Source organism: Leuresthes tenuis, unplaced genomic scaffold (assembly GCF_036924035.1).
Source record: "Leuresthes tenuis unplaced genomic scaffold, fLeuTen1.0.hap1 SCAF_10, whole genome shotgun sequence".
Classification (NCBI taxonomy): Eukaryota; Metazoa; Chordata; class Actinopteri; order Atheriniformes; family Atherinopsidae; genus Leuresthes; species Leuresthes tenuis.
This window is the reverse complement of record NW_027325364.1, coordinates 18003298-18020017: the sequence shown is the minus strand read 5'-3', so window position 1 is coordinate 18020017 and position 16720 is coordinate 18003298. Positions and strand designations below refer to the sequence as shown.

Below are 16720 nucleotides of genomic sequence, written 5' to 3'. Positions count from 1 at the left end.
TTCAAGTTAAATGCAAAAAAGTCATAAAAAGTACAGCTTTTCAGCGATTCAGAAATTAGAATTGACTGAAGATGACTCAGTAACCAGATTATGATTCCTTACACAGGCTTTCAATGCACAATTAGATGCAAATTTCACCACGGAGGTCATCTGTTTTCCCTGGAGAAAGTGTATATTGAGCCACTGTCTCAGTGTTTTCTTTTAATTCCATTTCCTTCAGTGTGATACATATTTGTATCCAGAGGTCGTTTATTGATTAAAACAAATTGCACTCAAACACTCAAATCATCTGAATTCATTTCACTTCTGGGTTATACATAAAACTACTGTAGCCTACAAATCATGCTCAATCTGCCCTCAAACATCATGTGTGTGCATACATGTGTTATATGTGGATGTGAAACAGTAAAACTGCATATGTCCCTCTTTCCTCTGAGCTGTTGGTACCACAAGCTTACCTTTCCAATTCCCCAGAGTGTAATTTTCAGCTCTGATGACACACACACACACACTCACACTCAGTTACACACTCAGGACTCTATCGCTGCCTCCCAGCTGTTTCTAAGCCCTAGATCATGGTAATAAAACTTCCAAGCAGGTCATTTCTAGACTTATACAGCCTTTATTTATACTCAACCATGCCAGGGGTTTTACTGGCTGCCATTAGAGTCATAACGCTTCTATGTAAGTCTATGGAGTGCAGTGTTCTCTTTATCTCGGCAGACGGAGTACAGCCATTTCTTTCTCTAGAAATAAAATAGCAGAAACAGGACTCATGGCTTAACATAAAGCTCAAAATTCATGCAGATCAGTTTTTATCCAATGCTATGTCATGCATTTTGTTTACAAAATAGATCTCAGAGGTTCTTCAAGCTCCCAGACAGTATTTCAACCACACAATGTAAGTCTTATCTGTGCGGATCTATTATGGAGAAGTAACCCTGTATAATGCTTCACAGTGATTTACCTAAAATACATTTACTGATCTGATTTTAGTTACACTGACCTCCTTTGTGTCACCACCAGTGAATGGTGCCCAGGAGAGTCTGTAGAGGACAATGTCACTGGCTGAGTGATCCCAGTTGACCTTAAAGCTGTCTGTGTTGACATCAGAGGAGCGCAGATTTAGAGGACCAGGAACTGGAGCTGAAAGACACCGGGAGACTCGTTTTGATCCAATTATATAGATGTTTTATCAAACCGCTTTTATATTACACCAGTTTACATGGTTAGTTCAGCATTTATCTTACTAAAACTTTGTTGCACTGTTTGTCCATGAACTGTTATCTTGTTGGTCTACACTGTTACCACCTCCACTCAAAAAATGTTGAAGTGCTGGCATATTTGTTTTAGTTCCTTTTCATAAACCTCGGCAATTGAACAAAGTTTTCCAGGACATAAATAAATATCCACCTGTCCACATCTTAATAGTTGCTCACTTCACAAACATTTCTTTGGGCTGACTCAACACTTGAGCCGAAATGATTGTGGCTTACAGAAATATTCCAACAAATAAATATGTGTTAGTGTGATGAAATAGTCAGGGATAGTGAAATGGCTATTTTATGTGACTGGGCTGTTATGCCAAGGTATAAATTAGATGGGCAGAGAGCCAAAATAGCAGAAGGACTGGAAAGGAAATAAAATTCAACATTTGACATGAAGATAAATAGTTTGCCTTCTAAGGACACTGATGCAACTATGTTCTGTAATTCTGTAGATGTAATAAGACACAATTATTCTATGAGAAATTAAATCCACTGGTGATACTAAATTAAACAATATACAAAATAAAAAATAAAATCATTAATAGTAGTCATCTACACTCGAACATGAGTACATGCACCTATGTAGCCATGGGCTATACAGCCTCAATTAAAAAAATGAGTTTCGCTCATCTTATAAAGCAGACGAAATGCACAGCCAAAAGTCAGGAACACATTATTCTTTAAAAAGTAAAAGTGAAACTATAAATGCATTGTTGACATAATTGGTTTAAATAATGAATATTTTGTTTGAATTCTGACTATAATATTATTCTGGCAAAAAGCGTGAATAAAACTGCTGAAATATTTAGCGTTATTAAGGAACAGCTGTAAATGTTATAGGATTTGTGTGAGAAACTACTGAAATCGTGAGTCAACAGAACATGTCTGAATTCTTAACTAATGTTACGCATAAATAGGTGAAAATGTTACTGAACAGAATGAGTTGTTAGCTGAAAGAATGAATGAACACATGAAATTCAGCTTTTTTATATCAAAACTATATAAATATTAAAGTAGAAGTGTGGCAATGGACTGGTTTGTAATTACTTACAAAAGTCACAACTATATGTACAATTTGCAGTTCCAGAAATCATGAAATTTACAAAAAGACTGTGGGGTACCATAGGGCTCAGAATTGGGCTCCTAACTATTCATCTTATATCAATCAAATCTGTGATGTGTCAGATATACTGAGGTTAACTTGATTTGCAGATGACACAGGCTGTTGTTGTTCCAGAGTGAATTTTTAATTGCTAGAATTAACTGAAATTGTAAATGTCAAAACTAAAAAGACGGTTTGGCATAAATAAATTGTTATTGAATGTGCAAAAGACGTCAAATCAACTGATTGTGGAAATAAAAAAAAAGGTGACAAATACATTTAATATATGGGGAATTGAGATTGAAAGAGTGAATGAAGTCAAACTTTTGGTAGTTGGTGAAAAAGTGTCATCAAGTCTCATAAGTTGCATCTGTTGCAAAGTGTCAAACCTTGGTGAGAAGGGGTGGGGACCACAAACCACTGCATTCTGCTTTTTTCTCTCTTGGATGTTGCACTGAGATGGGAATATCGTATTTGTTTTGTTCCGTTTTATTTGTATTATGCTGGCCTCAAAATTGTTTGTCTGGTGTGCAGATGTAGACTGTGTTCAGCCTTTATAATCCTAAAATTTTGAATAAGGGCAACTGAACCTTCATTTATTGGTTCTTGAAGACATTTAATTTCTGTAAGGCTTTAGAACTAAAGAAGCCTAGTAAGTAGGAAACGTTGGCTTGTAAGTATTTGAATGGCTATTCACACTTCCACCAAGTCATATGTTTGTGTGATGTGCAATCCTTTGAGTGGAAAATTTATCAAATATATGATAAGAAAATAAAATAATGTTTTATTAGTATTGTAATCAATTGAAACGGTTGGCTAAAAGTTAATAAACTGCTGTAATAACTTCAGTAAAACATTACAGTAACATTGAAAGAAATAAGTACAGTATTATGAAAATTTTATCTAACAGCATGATAAACATATAGTTGTTAGCTACTACAACAGATGAATTGTTAAACTCTCAGCAAGTAATATGGAAAAAACTGAACTTGTCAGCTAAAAGTCTATTGACAGCTAGGTTAATGAGATGAACTTATAACTCATTGAAACTGTAAGTTAAACATTCATAAACAACTGAAATAGGTGGCTAAAATATGGTTTGAAACCAGCAGTTGAAATAATCTAAGTATTTTGTTGTAAATCACTCTTGAAAAGTCTTGGTCATTTCTTACTAGTAGTAAAGCCATCGGTTAGCGGCTCCGACCGGCCCTCATTGTACAGAGCAAAGATAATCACTGAGTACTCCATCAGAGAAATCAGTTCACTGAGGTCATAGGAGGTCACTGGGCCCACCTCCACCTGCAGAAAACAAAGAGATACATACATACCCACAAAAATAAAATAAAAAAAAATTATAAAATAACAATTAGCATATAAAAATACAAAATTTAAATATGACGACATGTCCATTTCTTTTGTGGTTCTGTGTGTATACAAAAGTATTGAGGGAACTGCAACATTTCTGTAAGAATTTTCTTCCGCAATAACAAAGGGATGGAGGCATTTGATGAAATTCAGATAAATGAAACAAAAATACATTTTAAAAAACAGACCACAGATTCATACAGACCTCTGTAACCATTCCATCAGTGTTGACCCACATGATGCGGTAACCTTTAACCCCACTTGATGCTGGATCCCAGATGATGTGGGCAGAGTTGTGAGTGATGTCAGAAAACTGGAGGTTTCTGGGAGGACTCAATGGCACTGTAGGGAAAGGTGACTTTAAGCTTCATGGGTTTGAATTTTTTTCACTTGGATATTTTTGATCAGTCATATTTAGTAAGTTATATTTAAAATGAGAACTCAAATTTATGTGAAAAACTGTATCAGTGTGCATGAGCATTACTAACAAGTGGTGCCCTGATTTGTAATGGGGTCACTGGCCTCTCCTTCATACATGGCATAAACCGTCACAGCATATTCAGTGTCAGGTATCAAACCATCGAGCTCCAGCTCCGTCACTGCATCGGATACTTTGACCTTAGTACAACAATGATAAAAGTCTGACAAAACTTTTCTTTGGCAGGACACTGTTCAAAATTGATCATTTAACATTGTTTTGTAGCGTATATGTTTGTTTTCTCCAACTACCTCCTTCTTGTCCAAGTCTCCGTCATCTGTGAGAGTGGTGTACAGCAGCATGTAGCCTGACACTCCACTTACACTGTTCCATCTAGCTTTCATGGTGCTTTGAGTAAGATTAAACAGCTGGAGGGTGGTCACTGAGGGGAGACCCACTTCATGCACACACACACACACACACACACACACGTACACAAAATTGCAAGGTAAAACACAAATACATTGTATGTTTCAATCAAGAAGAACCAGTATTTTCAGTAGGGTTTCAATGAAAATAGAAAGTTTTGTTGTTAGAGATTTATCTGTCTTATAACTTCTTCATTTTCAGTAAGTTTGGCGTTCATAGCTCTCAGAATTTAAAGCAATGTGCACTAAGATGTTTACTCAGGCCTTTGTGTGGGACTTTGTTTCTGCACATGCATATGAGTAAACTTACAGGTTGTTTCTGATCCTCTCAGTGCTTCACTAGCTTCGTTTGCATACACAGCAAAAACAGCGAGCTGGTACTCTGTGAGAGAGCTAAGATGCAGCAACACCACTGAAGTCTCACTGCCATCCACTACAGCCTGAGGTGCAGGATGATGAGTCAGAGGAGAAAAGATGGATGGAAAGGATAAAAGTGCAGAAATGAATGGAGATAAAAATGCAGTGAAGAAGTAAGGGGGAACAAGTATGATGGGGAAAATGGAAATTGGGACAATAAATGGATGAAGATTAAAAAAAAGACAAATGAAAGAGAGGAAAGAGAGGAGAGAAGGAAGGAGTGATGGAAATAAAATGGGAGAGGAGAAAACAACTTATTTATTGAACGTCACCAAGCACAAACATCCAAAGGGGAAGAGTTGTTTTTTCTGAAGTCGTAGGATGACAGTTTTGAGAAAGATTAGGTCCAGGCTGAGTCAGCTGGAAAAGCCTCCTCACGTGCACAGTCTGAACATCTGGTCCCTGGGTTAAAAAACTCTGCTATAAAAAGATTTAATGGTATCTGTCATCAAATGTTCTGGAAAAATCAAGCAGGTGCCTGAATCAGCCAGAGTATAATTTTTAGTGCACACTTCTAACCTGCACTGATTATCTGGGGAGCTGTGAATGGAGAGATGAGAGTAAGGAGTATGGATGAGTGATACAACCTGCATCCCAAAGAAAAATCATCTAAGGCTATAAATCTGCCCCATACCAGGTAACTCTCAATAGAATCAGATATAATAGGAAAATGTTCCCATCTCTTTCTGCTCCCACTAACTACAGCACTGTTCAGTTTTTGCTCGTGCTTCTATACATACATGGCAACATTACTAAGAAACATTAAACATCTGATTATTTCTAAGTATTGTGCTTGCACTGATAGATATTCCTTAATTCTAGGTGGTTATCATTTTCTTTTCTCAGTTTTTCCTGATTTAACTTCCTGAAGAACTAAGTTCAATAACTGCAGTGTTGTTCTCAACGATGAACACAGTATTTACCTCCAGTGGTTCACCTCCCTGAACTGGGTAATAAACCACTCTATATTTCTCCACATTTCCGGGTGCATGACTCCATGAGACCCGAAAACTCTGGGCTGTGACCTCTGATGTCATCAGGTCAAGAGGCATTCCTATTTTTTCTGGTGTAAATTCTGAAAAGACGACAACAAAAGGAGAAGGGAGAGTTATGTAAGCAGACTGCCAAAAACTTTTATTCAATTACTCCCAGAGAGGAGCTTTTAGGAGGAAATCTCACATGCATTAAGGATCAGGTTAAAAAGATGGAATTGACATGTAATCAAAAGATATTAAACTGGATTTATGGTATCTTCTGATGGTGATGCACATCTTAGTTTTCCATCTGGTGACTTAATGTGGACAGAGAAGGAAATATGTTTAAAGATGGAGAAAGAAAAGGGTGCAGGATAAATATTTCCCCATTAAGGTTTTCAACATTTTCTATTTGGCAGTGGTGTTATTTGGTATAACACCGTTTTCACACAAATATTTCATTTAACATGAGCTAAATACATAGCAGGAAATGTGGGCTGCCCAGTGCATGTCAGGTTAATTGGTTACTTTAAATTGCCCCAAGGAGTGATTACATGGTTGTTTGTCTCTGTGTGGCCCTGTGATGGACTGCTGATCTATCCAGAGTGTACCCTGCCTCTCACCCCAATGACAGCTGGGATAGGCTCCAGCTCCCCAGCGACCCTAAATTAGATTAAGCGGGTATAGAAAATGGATGGATGGATGGATGGATGGATGGATGAATATCAGGCAATGCAAGTTTTATCTAAATATACATAGTTTGATTTAAAAACTACTTTGGAACAATGTCAGATTCAGATTCAGTTTTATTTGTGTCCCCGTAGGGCAATTAGTGTTGCAGCAAGTAAAAAAGAAGTAAAAAAATGGACATACAATTAAAAGTCTATGAGGGAGGGATAACACAGTGTGCTGAAACAACAACAGTAGCTCCCCCTACAAAGTAGCGAACAGTGCATATCATCAATTTCTGCCAACATCAATGATACCACATGGAGACAATAAACAAAAAACAATATCAACCAATCAGCTATGACTCCTCCTACCCTGTCCTGAATACAAAAGGGAAATGGCTGTAGGGATGATGGAGTGCTTGTACCCGTTACTCGTTATAAGAAGTCTGAGCAGGGGGCCAGAATGCAGAAACTGGAACTCAGAATGTAAAGTGCTGTCAGAAAGAATGGCACTAGCCTTCCTGATTATCTGTCTCTTGAACAGATCTGAAAGTGTACGCTGTTCAACCCCCAGAATCTTGCTACTTGTCTTTATCACTCTGTTCAGGGCATTTTTTTTACCTCATGTTAAGGTTGCCGAACCAGCGGAGGAGAGAAAAGGTCAGCACAGATTCAATATATGATCTGTATAATGAGATCATCGGGGACTTATCGATCTGAAACTTGGAGAGTTTTCTCAGACAAGTCCAATGTTGGACCTGATTTACTCAGAGTCAGACACTTATTTAATTATATTTTGCCTTTATCTAATTTTGTTTGTCAGCACACAAAAATGGTATTTTGGTATATTCCTTGCAGACTCCAACTTTGTCATGTTATCTTACTCTGCTTGATGTCTTTGTCTTGCTGCTCCACTTGTTCACATACTATTCTTGTCAGTCCCTCTACTATAGAGCTCATAATGCTGAAGTCAGCCACATTGTAGACATGAGTGTCGTCCGGCTCTGAGGCGATGGAGCGCAATTCATTCTCATCAGCATTCTTAACACCTGGAAAGGTGAGGGCACATGAATGTTAGCATCGCATCAACAGCAAAAACATCTGCATAAGAAATCTGACTGACATCCCATCCAGACAAAAAAAAATCAATTCACCTAAGCAGAGCAGGTCAGTAATGTAAGGAGGAAGCTGGCAACTATTTAGAAAAAACAGAATACAAGGTGTTTTTTTTAAGTAACTGCAGTACAGGTGGGTCTGCCCTTACCAATAGCAAACAGCTCAACACCAGCCTTGCGCAGGCTCTCTGCTGGTGGTATAACATCGTCCTGGGATCTCCCATCTGTGATGAGGATCCCAATCTTTGGTACACCAACCCGTGAGCCAGATTCAGGCTTGAAGCAGTTCTCTAAGATAAAGGTCAATGCAAGACCTGTGGAGAGCATTAGAGAGAAAAACATAGAAGTAGGAGAAGAGGAGGGATTAAAAAGGACGATCCAGGAAGAGAGTACATCATGTATGAAAGAAAAGCATAAATAAAAAATATATTCAATACAAAAAAAGTAGCCAAAGAAGACAAAGACAAACATGAGGAAGTTTTTATCTTCCCCCAAATTCTTACCAAGATAAACCAGCATCCACTCCAGAAAAGCCAAAAAACCCCATACATAAAAGAACAAAATTACAATTACATGATTTATGTACAATACCTGTAAGAGTGGATCCACCTTTGTACGGTAGGTTCTTGACAGCATCAAGAACTGCATTTTTAGCGGAGAAAGTATTTAGATGCCACTCAATCCTGGGATCATCGCTGTACTGTGCCAGACCTGCAAAACAGATATTTACACATACATGAATTTTTAACTGCTTTCATTACATGTTCAAACAGATTCATAAAATGAGTGACACCACATCTGGACAGATTCAAGCAAAAATATCTGCACAGGGTAAAATCAGATTATGCTATTAATCCCATGGTGTACCAATCTATTCAAGAAGGAAGATAGGACTCACCTATCCTTGTCATATTGAAGCCAACATCAAAAGCATTCACCAGATTTTCCAAAAACATGCGGACCAGCCTGAAGTTAATCCGCCCTATACTCCAGGAGCCATCCACCAGGATTACAATATCTGCAATGGCCTCAGTGCGGCACACAAACTGATACACTAAAAGAAATCGTCGAGAAGACAGACTGACATAAATTCAAACTGACCACGGCCAGTACAAGCACAAGCACAGCACAAAAAGACAGAACAAATCCATAACACATGAAAATGACAAAAAGGCATGTTAAAACAACAAAAAAAACCAGTTTCTCTCATCAGAAAATTTACAAAAATGAAAACGTGTAGTTTGGAGTAGTCGGTCATCTGACTGGAAACACATATGCGCCTCCTCTATTCATCTTGTTGTGAAGACGTGTACAATGCTTGACATAAGAATGGTATGCTGGGATTCTCCTGAGATTTAAAGACCTCGATGAAGCAATACCAGTTGAGGAAAGACACCTTGACCAGAAAACGGAAACCAGGGCACTCATCTGGAGCCAGGCCATATGAGGGAGCTTGCCGGCAAGCACCTGGTGACTGAGTCTTCGCTCCTGTGACTTGGCCAGGTTCATCCTGAAAAAGCCATAGGATACCACCTGCCTTTGGACCACCTGTAGGGAGAAACATCGAGGTCGGGTGCATCGATAGCAAGCTAAGGCCGGGGCCTGGCTGTGTCGATCCCTGGTGTCATAAACTGTAGAGCAGTACCAACTATATAAAGCTGGGCTCACCTCCACAGTGTGGGCTGTGGAACCAAACCCCTGTAGAGGGGCTAGACTCACTCATATTTCAGAGTTGCCAATGAGGAGAGGCATCAGGTGGGTGTGGAAATTACTGCAAGCCCCCAGTTGAGCGCCTTGATGTTGGAGTTCCTCCTCGTCAGCCAGAAGGTTGACATCCTGCGGTAGCAAGTTGCAGGAGGGAAGGCTCTGACTACTGTTTGTGCTTATGCACAGAACAGCAGTTTAGAGTACCTGTCCTGGAGAGGGCGCCACAAAGGATTTGATTGTTCTCATGGGGGATGTCTATGCCCCTATGGGCAATGACAAAGTGATCTCGAAGGACATGACTGGGAGGAATGGCCTCCCTGATCTGTTATTGGACTTCTGTGTGAGTCATGGATTGGCCATGACAAACACCATTTTCGAGCATAAGGTGGTCCATAAGTGTACTTGGTACCAGGCCACTGATGGTACATTTGAATAAGCTAAATATGATTCATGCTTGTACCACCCTGAGATGGTCAAATGCTAAGATACTGTATATGGTGTAAACCGTAAAAGTCTACATGTTGATGTATCTAACGCTTGCTCCAGAATGTCTGGGAGTCCTCTAAAAAAAATAAATAAATAAATGTTGGACATAGAACTTGAAGATAGACGTGTTGTTCTCCATGTACATCTGGGTACAAAAAAAAGACCTGGCTTCTTTGCCCTTTGTCATACAGGTCTATGACATGCAAGCTGTATGACCCTGTGTACACAGTATTAAAGAAAACTCTCCACTAAAGATGATTGCCTCCTGTGTTACTTTGCCTCTTCGTACTGAAAACATCAGAACATCTGCCCAGAGCAACCCTCCTAACAGCTACCATAGGCCAATGGTTGGTGATCAATTTCTAAGTCGCATTATCAGACCTGTGGCCATATGTCTTGGACACTCTGGTGAAGAGAAGGGTGGAGCTGTCAACTGATGAACTTCAGGAGAGTTTTTCCACATGTATGACTGTTAGTTGGGGACATGGAATCTGAATGGTCCATGTTCAAAGCCTCCATTGTGGATTCAATTTTCTAGAGCTGTGGTCAGAAAGTCATTTGTGCATTTCATGGCATGAACTGGAGGATACTAGTGGTGAGAGTAGCCATCAAGGCGAAGAAGGAGGCCTTTCAGGGTTGGTTATTCCGGGACACCTGAAATAGCTGACAGTTGCAGAAGCTAAAACATGGGGTGGGAGGAATTCGGTGAGGCCATGGAGTAGGATTTTCAGTAGGCCTCAAGGAAGTTCTGGTAAAACGTTTGATGTCTAAGAAAGGGAATGCAGAGCCCATCTCAGGTTGTGTTTGATTTAGGTGGGGAACTGCTGACCAGAACTGAGGACAACATTGAGTCATAGAAAGAACACTGAGGATCTCCTAAATCCAGCCATTATGTCCTCCAATGAGGAGGCAGAGTCCAAGGACATAGGATAAGGCTCTCTTCCATCACCTTGCCAGAGGTTGCTGAGGTAGTTAAAAAGCTTCCATGAGGCAGGGCACTGGGGGTGGACAAGATTCGCCTGGAGATGCTCAAGACTCTGAACGTGGTGTTGGTGTCTTGGCTGCCATGCATCTTCAATGTCGCATGGAGGTCTGAGACAACACCTGTGAAGTGGCAGACTGGGATGGTAGTCACCATTTTTAAGAAAGGGGATCAGAGAGTGTGTTCCAACTATAAGGGGGTTTTGATACTCAGCCTCCCAAATAAATTTTACTCCAGGCTGTTGGAAAGAAGGTTTTGACCGACTGCCGAACCACTGATCCAAGAAGAGCAGTGTGGTTTTTGTTCAGGTCATGGAACAGTGAACCAAATCTTCACCCTCGCTGAGTTACTGAGAGGATCACGGGAGTTTGACCATCCAGTCTATGTTTTGTTATCTTAGAGAAGGCTATTCTGTGGGGAGTGCTACAGAAGTACAGGTTGCCAGAATTACTTCTCTGGGCTATTCAGTTCCTTTACAATCAAAGCAGGAACTGTGTAATCATTCTTGGTGCAAAGACAAGCTTGTTTACAGTGCAAGTTGGACTCTGCCAAGGCTGCTCCTAGTCACCCATGTTGTTTGTGATTTTCATGGGCAGGATCTATAGGTATAGTCGGGGAGAGTAGGATGTGTGGTTTGGAAACCAAAGGGTTGCATATCTGCTCTTTGCGGTTGATGTGGTTCTGTTAGCTTTTTAAAGCCATGACCTTCATGAGTGTGGAGTGGCCGGGATGAGAGTCTGCCCAAGTCTGAGATCATGGTTTGCAACTTTCCAGGTTCAATATAGCTCTTTGCCACAAGTGGAGGAGTTTAAGAATCTCAGGATCTTGTTTATAATGGCAAGTTGAAGCAAGAGATGAACAGACAGATTGGGGCTTCATCAGCAGTAATAAGGGCACTGCTCAGGTCCACTATGTTAAAGAAGGTGCTGAGTTGAAAGGCTAGGTTTCGTCTTTTGCTTAGCTTTTCATACGCCCAGGTGCGAGGAGACTTTGGGGTAGACCCACAACTCGGTAAAGGGATTATATATCCCTGGGATCCCCCAGGAGTAGCTGGAGAGTGTCGCTGGTCAGAGAGCTGTCTGGGTTTTCCTCATGGGCCTATTGCCCCCATGAGCAGACCTCAGGTATTCTGAAGACAATGGATAGATGGATGGATGCTGAGATCCTCCGGTAAAGTCCTGAGGTTTTTTCATTATTGTTGACTTTCTTCAAATTTTATCTGAAAAGCGATTCACTTTTTACCTAAAAGTGTGTTTAATGAGAAAACCACAACTGCAGCAACATGAATGCAACAGTGTAAAGAAATTTGACATGTTGTGGAAATACTTCAAAGTATAGGTGACAACTCTGTGTGTTAAAGGACTACATTTGTGATACATATTAATATTTCAGAGAAGTACATATAGTTTACCGTCACTACTTGCTTAAACTTAACTCATACGCAAACCTCTTCTTGACCACAAATTGAAGTTGTATATCAACAACATTTTATGTTCCTACAACATTAGTGATACATATAGACACTCACACATCTGGACACATACATAAACACACTTTCATTAGTTCATTCATCGTAATCCCATAACTGCTTATCTTGTCATCCTGCCTAAAGCAATATCCTGTAAATTATTATATCCACTTAAAGTTGGACCATAGATCATATTCCTGTCTAAAAGTGTAATGGAGAACAACGCAGAACATGCTGATAAGGTCGGAGATTTGTGTCTTGATGAAGACAGGCCATAAAAGAGAATGCTGACTGTAGGAAATGTGAACCAGTAATCAACATTTTTTGATCAGAAGAGTATGTTTAAATGATAAAGATACAGATAACAGAGGAGACTGATGATTCATTGTATAATTCAGGTGGCACTAAGAACACCAAATTATCCCAGATGGAAAAAAAGGAACTATGTGTTTGTCTTTAAACATCAAAATTCAAACAGGAGTGTGAAATGTTACATTTCTTATTCTTCTCTAAAAAAATATTCTTGTCAACAGCAAAATTTATCAGACACTATATCACTGAACATTGTCCAACAATAAGCTGCACAATTATCTGTTTCATGAGATGGTTTTCAAGACAGAGCCGTCTGTCTGCTGTCTGTATATGTCTGACTTTTTCAACCATCCATCTGCTACAGGCAGCAGACGAAGAAAAGGCGGTAAAACTATAAGGGCGACTATAGCTGCTGACACGATATACAATAAGAAAATGCTTTGAGAATATCTATTCATAACCTTTTTGGATTTTTCAGAGTTCAGTAATGGTTGGGATTTTACTATGTTCAGCCAAAAATGCTGTGAGTTGGAGAAGCAAAATGGTGATTTTTTTGCTGTGGTTTCCTGCTTACAAAAATCAAATAAAAATTGTATTCAAGGAAACTTTAGGATTAAAGAATATCCAGAAAGGACCATAAATAACAAAAAACTTAAACTATATGTTTAAAAGTAATTAAACATACAGACAGAACCACAGATCGAGTATTCGTTGGCAGACAGTGAGAGACAAGTATCTATGGCAACAGTTGACGCTTTGGCTAAACAGAGAGGCAACGGTACTTCATGGTTAAGAGAGATATAGTCAGAGACATGTAGTGGAGTATTGTTAAATGTGAAAAGCCTTCATGACTGACAAACCAGGTGGTAAATAGTGGATTAGATGGTTAGTAATTATGGATAATTACAACTCAAGGACCATTCCCAACTTTGTTTGCTCAGTGATTTGCGGAGTCACAGCATAAAACAAAGCAAATCTGTGTCTTATGAGTGCTTAATTTTTACAATGTGTGTCTTTCACAGTTCTCAAAATACACAGCCATTGTTAATCACGTGTGCCCTCAGATGTTTACTCAGGCCTTTGTGTGTGACTTTGTATAAATGTCTCTGCACATGCGTAAGAGTAAACTTACAGGTTGTTTCTGATCCTCTCAGTGCTTCACTAGCTTCGTTTGCATACACAGCAAAAACAGCGAGCTGGTACTCTGTGAGAGAGCTAAGATGCAGCAACACCACTGAAGTCTCATTGCCATCCACTACAGCCTGAGGTGCAGGATGATGAGTCAGAGGAGAAAAGATGGATGGAAAGGATAAAAGTGCAGAAATGAATGGGGATAAAAATTCAGTGAAGAAGTAAGGGGGATCAAGTATGATGGGGAAAATGGAAATTGGGACAATAAATAGATGAAGATTAAAAAAAAAGACAAATGAAAGAGAGGAAAGAGATGAGAGAAGGAAGGAGGGATGGAAATAAAATGGGAGAGGAGAAAGAAAACAACTTTATTGAACATCACCATGCACAAACATCCAAAGCTGAAGAGTTGTTTTTTCTGAAGTCGTAGGATGACAGTTTTGATAAAGATTAGGTCCAGGCTGAGTCAGCTGGAAAAGCCTCCTCACGTGCACAGTCTGAACATCTGGTCCCTGGGTTAAAAAACTCTGCTATAAAAAGATTTAATGGTATCTGTCATCAAATGTTCTGGAAAAATCCAGCAGGTGCCTGAATCAGCCAGAGTATAATTTTTAGTGCACACTTCTAACCTGCACTGATTATCTGGGGAGCTGTGAATGGAGAGATGAGAGTAAGGAGTATGGATGAGTGATACAACCTGCATCCCAAAGAAAAATCATCTAAGGCTATAAATCTGCCCCATACCAGGTAACTCTCAATAGAATCAGATATAATAGGAAAATGTTCCCATCTCTTTCTGCTCCCACTAACTACAGCACTGTTCAGTTTTTGCTCGTGCTTCTATACATACATGGCAACATTACTAAGAAACATTAAACATCTGATTATTTCTAAGTATTGTGCTTGCACTGATAGATATTCCTTAATTCTAGGTGGTTATCATTTTCTTTTCTCAGTTTTTCCTGATTTAACTTCCTGAAGAACTAAGTTCAATAACTGCAGTGTTGTTCTCAACGATGAACACAGTATTTACCTCCAGTGGTTCACCTCCCTGAACTGGGTAATAAACCACTCTATATTTCTCCACATTTCCGGGTGCGTGACTCCATGAGACCCGAAAACTCTGGGCTGTGACCTCTGATGTCATCAAGTCAAGAGGCATTCCCATTTTTTCTGGTGTAAATTCTGAAAAGACGACAACAAAAGGAGAAGGGAGAGTTCTGTAAGCAGACTGCCAAAAACTTTTATTCAATTACTCCCAGAGAGGAGCTTTTAGGAGGAAATCTCACATGCATTAAGGATCAGGTTAAAAAGATTAAATTGAAATGTAATCAAAAGATATTAAACTGGATTTATGGCATCTTCTGATGGTGATTCACATCTTAGTTTTCCATCTGGTGACTTAACGTGGACAGAGAAGGAAACATGTTTGAAGATAGAGAAAGAAAAGGGTGCAGTATTAATATTTCCCTATTAAGGTTTTCAACATTTTCTATTTGGCAGTGGTGTTATTTGGTATGACACCGTTTTCACACAAATATTTCATTTAACATGAGCTAAATACATAGCAGGAAATGTGGGCTGTCCGGTGCATGTCAGGTTAATTGGTGACTTTAAATTGCCCCAAGGAGTGATTACATGGTTGTTTGTCTCTATGTGGCCCTGTGATGGACTGCTGATCTATCCAGAGTGTACCCTGCCTCTCACCCCAATGACAGCTGGGATAGTCTCCAGCCCCCCTGCGACCCTAAATTAGATTAAGCGGGTATAGAAAATGGATGGATGGATGGATGGATGGATGGATGGATGGATGGATGGATGGATGGATGGATGGATGGATGGATGGATGGATGGATGGATGGATGGATGGATGGATGGATGGATGGATGGATGGATGGATGGATGGATGGATGGATGGATGGATGGATGGATGGATGGATGGATGGATGGATGGATGGATGGATGGATGGATGGATGGATATCAGGCAATGCAAGTTTTATCTAAATATACATCATTAGATTTTAAACAAACAAAACCTACTTTGGAACAATGTCCAATGTTGGACCTGATTTACTCAGAGTCAGATAAATTTCTAAGAGCCAGAGTGATCACAATGCACATTGATGAATGGTAATAAAATGGTATTTTCTGTATTCCTTGCAGACTCCGACTTTGTCATGTTATCTTACTCTGCTTGATGTCTTTGTCTTGCTGCTCCACTTGTTCACATACTATTCTTGTCAGTCCCTCTACTATAGAGCTCATAATGCTGAAGTCAGCCACATTGTAGACATGAGTGTCATCCGGCTCTGAGGCAATGGAGCGCAATTCATTCTCATCAGCATTCTTAACACCTGGAAAGGTGAGGGCACATGAATGTTAGCATCGCATCAACAGCAAAAACATCTGCATAAGAAATCTGACTGACATCCCATCCAGACAAAAAAAAATCAATTCACCTAAGCAGAGCAGGTCAGTAATGTAAGGAGGAAGCTGGCAACTATTTAGAAACAACAGAATACAAGGTGTTTTTTTTAAGTAACTGCAGTACAGGTGGGTCTGCCCTTACCAATAGCAAACAGCTCAACACCAGCCTTGCGCAGGCTCTCTGCTGGTGGTATAACATCGTCCTGGGATCTCCCATCTGTGATGAGGATCCCAATCTTTGGTACACCAACCCGTGAGCCAGATTCAGGCTTGAAGCAGTTCTCTAAGATAAAGGTCAATGCAAGACCTGGGGAGAGCATTAGAGAGAAAAACATAGAAGTAGGAGAAGAGGAAGGATTAAAAAGGAAGATCTAGGAAGAGAGGACATCATGTATGAAAGAAAAGCATAAATGAAAAATATAAAAAATATATTCAATACAAAAAAAGT

At 39.7% G+C, this 16720-nt stretch overlaps 1 protein-coding gene across 2 annotated transcripts in view; it reads right to left on the bottom strand.

Moving 5' to 3' along the window:
- LOC140316670 (collagen alpha-1(XIV) chain-like) overlaps positions 1-16720 on the bottom strand; it is a 122149-nt gene that overhangs the window by 69018 nt on the left and 36411 nt on the right. For both annotated transcript variants that reach the window (XM_072394591.1, XM_072394592.1), the window contains exons 8-22: positions 16415-16579; positions 16035-16199; positions 14878-15029; positions 13846-13975; positions 8657-8812; positions 8350-8469; positions 7908-8072; positions 7528-7692; positions 5922-6073; positions 4892-5021; positions 4465-4610; positions 4224-4353; positions 3941-4077; positions 3543-3669; positions 1007-1146 (exon numbers count right to left, since the gene is read on the bottom strand). In XM_072394591.1, coding sequence (XP_072250692.1) covers positions 1007-1146; positions 3543-3669; positions 3941-4077; positions 4224-4353; positions 4465-4610; positions 4892-5021; positions 5922-6073; positions 7528-7692; positions 7908-8072; positions 8350-8469; positions 8657-8812; positions 13846-13975; positions 14878-15029; positions 16035-16199; positions 16415-16579 — 2180 coding nt within the window. The remainder of the gene's footprint in view (positions 1-1006; positions 1147-3542; positions 3670-3940; positions 4078-4223; positions 4354-4464; positions 4611-4891; positions 5022-5921; positions 6074-7527; positions 7693-7907; positions 8073-8349; positions 8470-8656; positions 8813-13845; positions 13976-14877; positions 15030-16034; positions 16200-16414; positions 16580-16720) is intronic.